The sequence below is a fragment of the Tarenaya hassleriana genome, unplaced genomic scaffold (assembly GCF_000463585.1).
Source record: "Tarenaya hassleriana unplaced genomic scaffold, ASM46358v1 Cleome1, whole genome shotgun sequence".
NCBI classification, from domain to species: domain Eukaryota; kingdom Viridiplantae; phylum Streptophyta; class Magnoliopsida; order Brassicales; family Cleomaceae; genus Tarenaya; species Tarenaya hassleriana.
Window position 1 is genome coordinate 360289 of NW_010960187.1, and position 8705 is coordinate 368993.

The 8705-nt window shown below is 36.9% G+C and overlaps 1 protein-coding gene across 2 annotated transcripts; it reads left to right on the forward strand.

The window, feature by feature from the left end:
- Positions 1–5066: 5066 nt before the first annotated feature.
- LOC104808684 (ultraviolet-B receptor UVR8) lies at positions 5067–8705 on the forward strand. 2 transcript variants are annotated; one of them, XM_010534469.1, is made up of 11 exons: positions 5067–5416; positions 5596–5669; positions 5781–5865; positions 5977–6111; positions 6193–6426; positions 6576–6815; positions 7203–7246; positions 7592–7774; positions 7920–8010; positions 8252–8295; positions 8392–8705. In XM_010534469.1, the coding sequence occupies exons 1-11, from the start codon at positions 5203–5205 to the stop codon at positions 8512–8514; spliced, it is 1467 nt and encodes a 488-aa protein (XP_010532771.1). In that variant the 5' UTR covers positions 5067–5202; the 3' UTR covers positions 8515–8705. The 2 variants fall into 2 exon arrangements, with proteins under 2 accessions (XP_010532771.1, XP_010532850.1); XM_010534548.1 differs by lacking the exons at positions 5596–5669; positions 5781–5865.

The window sequence follows — 8705 nt, forward strand, 5'->3', positions numbered from 1 at the left end:
AAGCCCGTAAAATTGACCGACAACAAAATCCGACCACTCCTCTGTTGATGCTTCCAAACTTTCTACCGGAATTGCAACACTAGGGATTCCACTCGGATGGGTCGATGGAGTTCCCATCCGCTGAAGGAACCGAATGGAGCTCTGCACCTTCTTGCTCCAGCTTTCTTGGGGAAGCTGGGATTTTCTCGGTGAGACAGCTGCCTGGTTTTTTTCGTGACCAGGAGAAAGTCCCGCTTGGGTAGTAGGACTATTTGCGCCCTCCTTAGCTGAGGAAGGGAGTTTGAGAGGGGAGGAGCAGAGATTTGGTGAAATAGGGTTAGGAATCGGAGATTTAAGAGGAATAGGAGAGTTTTGATGGACTGGAAAAGGCTTGGGCGAATCCTCGCGAACAGAAGGTTTCGACGAGGGGAAATAGTGCTCAGGGGAGGGGGGCCCAACAACCCAGGAGAGGGAGGGGCGGATGATGAACGAAGACGGGGAACTGTCGACTTTTTTGTGTGTTTTGGCCGGCCAACGGCCGGCCGTGGAGATTTGTGAGAGTGCGGTGGCTAGGTTTCAGATCTCCCTTACGCGAGAGCCACCCTGAAATCCATCTTAGCGGAATAATATTAGGATTTTTTCTTTCCTTCCCTGAGTTTCCTCTCCTGGATCGAAGTACAAAGCACATCAGCGCCAAACTTTCCTCCCTCTCCCTCAAGCTCTGCCTTGTCTGTTGCCGCTAATCGTCTACTCTCAAACTTGTTGTCGTCTCAAACTTGTTGTCGTTGTCTCCTTCGCCATCTGTTTGACTCGGACTCCATGTTGTCGTTGTCTCCTTCCCCAGTTGAATCGAACTCCCTATTTCTCCTTTGTCAAACCTGTTGCCGCCATTGCTAGAACAAGATATCTTGAACTTTGCATTATTTTCTTCGCTTCTGCAAATTCTAGGGTTACAAACGATACAAGAACTTTCAGGAGAATTTCCAGAACAAGATATCTTCGCTTCTGCAATTCCAGAACCTTATAACGACGATGAACCAACCTCCACACGAAGTTACTAGATTACCCTTATAGTCGTTACTCACAGCTGATGCAAATCGACATCGTCTGATGACCTTCAAAATCTCCGATAGAACCCGAGTGTCTTCTTTATTGCACATCTGTTTTTCCAGCTCAGCTCAAGGTTTACTAAAACCATGATTACGATTATCTCTTCACTGTTGTTAATAATAGCAAGGTGCAAGGTGTAAATTGTAATGAAATTTGAGAGTTACATTGATGGTTAATATATAGTCTTCATACCGGATACCGGATATTTGTTAGCGGAGTTAGTGGAAAGAATATATAATAGGCATAAATTTAATATTTTTTGGTTGGAAATTTAATCTTTCTATAGGTTGATATAACGATTTAGTTTAAAATTTTATAAAGAAATTAAAAAAAAATAATCAAATGATATAACGATTTAATTTAAAAATTTATAAATTTATAAAAAAAATAATAATTTTTTTAATCAAATGATTAAAGAGATGTGTGATTGTGTCCATTCATCTTTATATGGATCCATCCATAAATAGAGGGGTTGGGTATTACAAATCTAAGAGAAAAAATGTATTCCGAAATATTCGGTGTATTATATTGTATTCCAAAAACGTCTTGTGTATTACAATGGATACACAATGGATATATATATATACGCTATGAAGAGTTGTAGGTTCATAAACGTCCAAAAAATATTTATAAGACCATGGGGTCTACTTGTTACACCAAAATCCAATTTTCTGCACAGTTTTCCGATTTATGGAACCGACGGAACCACGTCACACGAGCAATGAAGTGCTCCGAAACTTACCAATGCAAAATTTTCTTTACAGCTTTTTTTTTTTTTACAAAATTATGCGAATTAATATATATATATATATATATATATATATAAAAGACAAAACCCATGCAATCATTGTGTGTCCGATTATAACCACAAAAATCTGTAAAAAAAATATTAGAGGACGGTCACCAACTATGGCCAATCATTGAGCTCCTCTCTTCATCTGTCACGTTATCGAGGAATTGATCTGTAACAAAACTTTTTCACTTTTTTCCCTCCCAATTATAATTGGGTTTCTTTTAAAAGAAAGTCTTTAATCGTCATCCATTTTCTCCATCAATTAAATGTGTATATCATTATTCTCCATAATCACTAAATTTGTCTATTTTTTCCTATTAATTTTTATAATATCTTTTATATTCCTTATGTCTCCTAAAAGTACGGAAGTATAATTTTCACTTTAAGTTGGTACCGAAATTTGAAGTATTACTATTTCGTTGAAATATTTTCATTAAAAAGACATATTTTATCGTGTTCAAATTTATTTTTAAAATTTCGGTTTTAAAAGTTATGTTTTTTTTATTCTATTATCGGAATTATACATTTTTTAAATAGAAATATAAAACAACATTACCAACAGTCCATTTGTCTATTAAATGGGGATTTAAAATATCTACGTTGAGATATGTTAATTGTATATAAAAGTCGAAGAGGTGACGAATGAATGAGTTATAATTACGAAAGATTATGATTTACAACACGTGTTTCATTGTTTAACCATATACTTTATACGGTATGTTACATTACATATCCACATCGAGTTCAGTTCATAGAGTCTGTATCCAAATATTTCATAATATAAATAATATTCTTTAAAAAAATGCATGAGAGTGTTGATGGGTACAAAAAAAAAACCCAACGAGAAATAATAATCTTAACTCTTATTATATACGGTGTGACATGTTTTTTTTGTGGTACCTTGAAGGATTATTGTACAAAGTTTTTGTAACCAATATTACCGATCACAACCTTATTATAATCTGATGTGTCATTACATCATGACATTTGAAAAGCAGAATCTTGCATTCTATGAAAATCAAACTATTTATTCAAAAACTATAAATGAAAAATACGGCAATTTTGGAACTGAAAGTCGTGAATATAGAGACAATAAAATAGAGTAAACATATTTAGAGTTTTAAAGTGATCCATTTACGTATAATCTTCAAAACAAACTTATATTTTATTTTTATTCATTTGTACAATCTGTAGATGTACTCCATTTTTTTTCATTACGGAAATTATATCCAATAGAATTTCTCTTTAATACTCTCGAATCCCTTTAAAATGTATGGAAAATCATTAAAAGAAATGATACGGACCATATAATATGAAATTATAAGCACGTAAATATTCCGATTTTTTTTTTACTTGATTAAAACTGCTCTCCGATGATAGGTTACGGTCATTGTGAGGCCCCAAAGAAGGTTCCATTTGCATTCAATTCGTTAAATGTTTAACTGCCACTACATACGTGGCAATGTCCCCTCCTCTCTTCGATTTTTTTATATGGGCCTGGGCTTGTGGGCCCATTAATTACGAATAATCATTTTCAAAATCGTTATATTTCCGTTTGAAATGAAAATATTTTTATATTTATTTTGAATTTTCTATCATGTTAAAAATCGGATTAAAAAAATTATATTTTTTTAGATTATTAATAATAACAATGATATCATCACATCGTTGGTGTATTCAAAGGATGATAATTTTAAAACTTTGTGTAAATTATACGTATTTTTGTTTTTATTATTGATTTCATCTGTCACATAGCATAATATGCATTGATTGCATTTTGACACAAATCTTGGAGGATCCCAATGTCCCATATGATTATCACTTTGATTGTTCCACAATTAGCAAATTTCCAAATATTTTGGTGTCACAATCCCACAATATTTCTTGTGATAAGATAATGAGTTATAGATAGAAACATTAAACCTTTCATTAAAATGCCATTTTTTTTCTTATGCGAATAATAGAGCGTTGAATTGAAAACGCAACGACCAAAATATATAAATTAGAAAAAAAAATTCGAAAATTGTGGGATCCATACGATGACGTGGCAGTGTACTTTCGGACGGATCAGACGAAATGGGACCCACTCGCAGAGAACCCTTCCAGAAACTTCTTCGGCAACTCGTGGGTGGCTATAATTCCTCAGGCTATCTAGCGGTCTGTATCTTGACACGTGTCACAATCTATGAATCCTACGCGGCTGCTCTCATCATCTTTGTGATGAAAACGTGTCCGCTCTTTTTGGGATGTTTCTAATGTCAATCCCTACAGTTTTTTCTATTTTTGAGATTTGACCTCTAGTTTTATTTTAGAGTTAAACTGTCCAGATTGGTAGTGTGGTATTTCACTTTCAAATTTGTAAAAAATGTCCTTTTTGACAAAAAAAATAAACTAACGTGATGATATATGATTTCTTATTGCAATTATAAAAAACGTAAATTAGATTATAGTTTTTATATGGTTCCATCATCATTTGTTCTTGAATTATACTTTTCCATTCCATTGTTTATTTGTAAATGCAAAGCATGATTTGTGTTTTACTTGTAAACTACTACTAGAACACTCGTGACTGTTTAACAAGTATATATATATATATATATTAACACTTTTTTTCAAGATCTTTCAAAATCTCATTTCTAATACCATAATAATAATTATGATTACATCATTTACTTTAAAAATGGTATATAAATTTCAAATGAAAGATATCAATATCATCATCCATAATCTATCAAAATCATTATATACGATCTATCATAAAAATAATAAAAATAATAACCACGTGTATTAAATAAGAATATATATATATATATATATATATATATATATATCACTAGAGCAACACTTTTTTTTCAAGTTTAAAAAAAAAAAATCATTTCTAATGCCCTAAATAGTTATTATGATTACATCATTTAATTTCTTTAAAAATGATATCTGAATTTTAAATGAAAAATATCAAAATCATCATATATGACCATCAAAATCATCATACTACTCGATATAACCGTTTTCCAGAACAAAAGCGGGGACCATTTTGATTCTAAAATAAATGTCGGCATAATATGTAACTCAACAACATTATAGAGGGTAATATAGAAAATTGGCAATTTTTCCTTTGGCAACAGTTTTAAAGTAGGGTTCTGTTCAGGCCCATGAACATGAACCTTTTTTTTTTTGGGTAAAACCATGAACATGAACTTCCTTGTATATACATACGCATAGAGGTGTATCTAAACGCGTGTCTGTATATATATTATAAACTTGCCTCCGAGAAATGATCAATTGTTTTTAGCGTTACACTTTCTCCTATTTCAACTGAAATGAATGAGGACGGGAAATCGGAGGGAGCTATCGCCGCCGCGGCGGAGGAAATGGCGGGAAAGAGAGCGGTTTACATGTGGGGTTACTTGCCTGGAGCTTCGCCGCAACGGTCTCCGCTGTTGTCGCCGGTGGAGGTGAAGATTCCGCCGGCTACCGCAAGCTCGTGGAAGGACGTTTGCGGCGGCGGTTGCGGATTCGCCATGGCTATTGCAGGTGATCCCTCGCTTTACCCAACTTATTTTGCTTCAACTTTCCCTCAAACGACATTGAAGAGTTTGCAATGGCTCGTGTTGGAATTCATCTGATTTTGAAAATGTGTATGGTTCTATGAAGTGTCCGATCGAAATGATGGGTTGGGTTTAGTTCAATGTTTCTCTGGCTTTGTTAATCAGAATCCGGGAAGCTTATGACATGGGGATCGACAGATGATCTAGGTCAAAGCTACGTGACTTCCGGGAAGCACGGGGTAGTCTGCATTCTTCTGAATTGTATTGATTTGAATTTTGTCTGAAATCTCTGGTTAAAATCTGCTGAATTGAACTGCAGTTACGATTTTCAGTCCAATTTCTTGTTATAGGAAACTCCAGAGCCGTTTCCACTTCCCCAAGAAGTTTGTGTGCAAAAGGCTGAAGCCGGTTGGGCTCATTGTGTTGCAGTAACAAGTACATCGTGTTTCTGAGTGCCAACTTGCAGCCCCATTGTTAAATTCGAACCTTTTCCATGGTTTTTAGTCCTTGATTTGTCTTACGTAGAGATTCTTGCCATGGAAACAGATAACCAGGAAGTTTATACATGGGGATGGAAGGAATGCATACCCACAGGGAGGATCTTCGGCGACCCATCATTTATGGGAGGAAGCGTCGAGAGCGATACGTATCAAAGGCATATTTCATTCTCGGCAGAGCAAGGTGAATCGACTTCTGCCTTCTTTTGTGTGTCATAGTTTTGATCAGAGGATGAATGTGGAAGAGAGTGGCTTTTTGTTGTAGTAAGCCCCCGTTCCCGAGGCTCAAAGTCAAGTGGTGGATCCTCTTCTCCTGTGGAAAATAGAGGTGGGGAAGCACCTTCAAAGAAAAGGAGAGTATCACCGGCGAAGCATGCTGCTGAAGGCTCGTCATCTGGTGATAGCGATCTGTCGGCATTGCCTTGTCTTATATCATTGCCTCTGGGAGTAAGAATTGTTAGTGTCGCTGCAGGTGGACGTCATACTCTAGTCTTGTCAGGTGAGATTTTCTAGTTCACAGTAATCACCATGCCCGAAACAGGGCAATTTGGTACAGATTACAGAATATTGACGAGTTGTCTCCTTAAGCTGAATTGCTTCTGGGTGTGCTGAAGCACTTGATCCTTCCTAATTTTGTCTAAAGTCCAGATATTGGACAGGTGTGGGGTTGGGGTTATGGAGGAGAAGGACAGCTTGGATTAGGCTCCCGTATACGCTTGGTTTCCTCTCCTCATCCTATACCTTGCATTGAGCCCATTTCTCATGGGAAAGGCAGGTCCATGGCCATTGCTGGAGCAAGCACGAGTTCAGAAGGGCAGAGCAGCAGAGTTCTCGGAAGTTATGTGAAGAGAATTGCATGTGGAGGGCGGCATAGTGTTGTGGTCACTGGTATGCTTCTTATCATATTGTTCTGCGCAATGGCTGATGAAACACATCTTGTGTCCCTATCAAATTAGGAACGGACTTATCAACTATTAGTTCCTAGAAAACTGGAAGAGAGTGATTTTGACACACTAAAGGACCAATCCAGTTCATATCCACATCTAGTGGGGGTGATGGGAAAGGGAATATACTAGGCCACCTTATCCCTACATTTTAAATGTAGAAAGATGGATTCGAACCCCGCGACCTCAGACCCCACGGTAAATGGTTTTACCGCTGAGCCAAGTCGGCCCTTCTTTGACAAACTATCTAAGGATTTTTTTTTTTGGTAAAGAACATTTATGGTCCATGCATATATAGTATGCATGAATTGTGACTACTTCTATTTAGCAGATTCTGGAGCTATGCTTGCATTTGGTTGGGGGCTTTATGGGCAGGTGAGTTTGACAGTTCCTTGGTTTTCTCTATCACATAAGCTTAAAACTATAATGAGTTGAGATTCTTTCTTTTTAACTCAACCTACCTACGTGGGTTTGACAAATAACTGTTCAGGAAATTTTGATGTATTGGATCAGTCGAACCCTTTAAGGAAACTATTGCTTTGATTGTAAAAGAAAATGTGTTAACTCAAGTTACTCAACTGAAACTGTCGACGCAGGAAAGTTTGCCACGGTAGACATCCAAGATTATCGCTTCAAGCAGTCTGCGAGGGACTTATCTTTAATTTTATTTGTTATTTTTGATTGGTAGAGGCAATGAAATGTCTTGTTTGCTCTGTAAAGTGTGGCCAGGGAAGTACAGATGATGAACTAAGTCCTACTTGTGTGTCGTCGTTGTTGGGCATCCTGATAGAAGAAGTGGCTGCCGGTCTATGGCACACGGTCTGCATTTCATCCGATGGTGATGTTTATTCATATGGAGGAAACCAGTTTGGGCAACTAGGAACTGGAGGTGATCAGGCTGAGGTAGATACGAAGAATGAATCACTCTCGCCTATCTGATCATATATTTCATTCAAAGCCAAATCTTGTTCCCTTAGTCGTTAGATCCCATAATCATAATCCAATTGCTTGGAAAGGTTTTAAGATGAACTCATCTACTTATTTTCAGACTCTCCCGAGGCTACTGGATGCTCCTAGTTTGGAGAACATGAATGTGAAAACTCTATCCTGCGGGGCTCGCCACACTGCTGTAATTACAGGTATCCGTTAAACCAACAACACTTCTTTTCTTACTATGCATATCAAAGGCAGTTCACCTTTTGAGTTTTTTTTTGTGACTCTATATCTTTCCTCTCGGCTTCAACAATTTTGTTCGATAAAATTAAGCAATTCGAACTACTTCTCGACGGTAGCGTATCTACTGAATCTGTCTTAACGATCTCCGTGGGCATAGAGGATGAATAATTCAAACTCAGTTGCTAAATCATTTGCTGGTTGCAGAGGATGGAAAAGTATTTTGCTGGGGATGGAACAAATATGGGCAGGTAACGCCTAATTCCATTATTGTTTCAGACAAAAAAGAAAAAGACATGCTCCTAGTCTTTTTTTTTTTTTACATCATGAGGTTGTCTGTGAAACAGCTGGGTCAAGGAGACGTGATAGACCGCAACGTTCCATCTGAGGTTAGGATCGAGGGTTGCATCCCGAAGAACATCTCTTGTGGTTGGTGGCATACTCTGCTTCTAAGCGAACCATTTACTTGACCGCAGACGCCCTTTTTTTTCCACTCCCGAATTTTTGTTAGGGTTTGAGCAAAAGTCTTAGTAGCTAGAAATAAATCATGTCACACCGTACATTTATAGTATGTACATAATATATTTGTAATGAATAATGCTGTTTCCTCTTCACTATTTCCTAATTAACCCATTCGTTCATTTGACAGTTACATTAATTA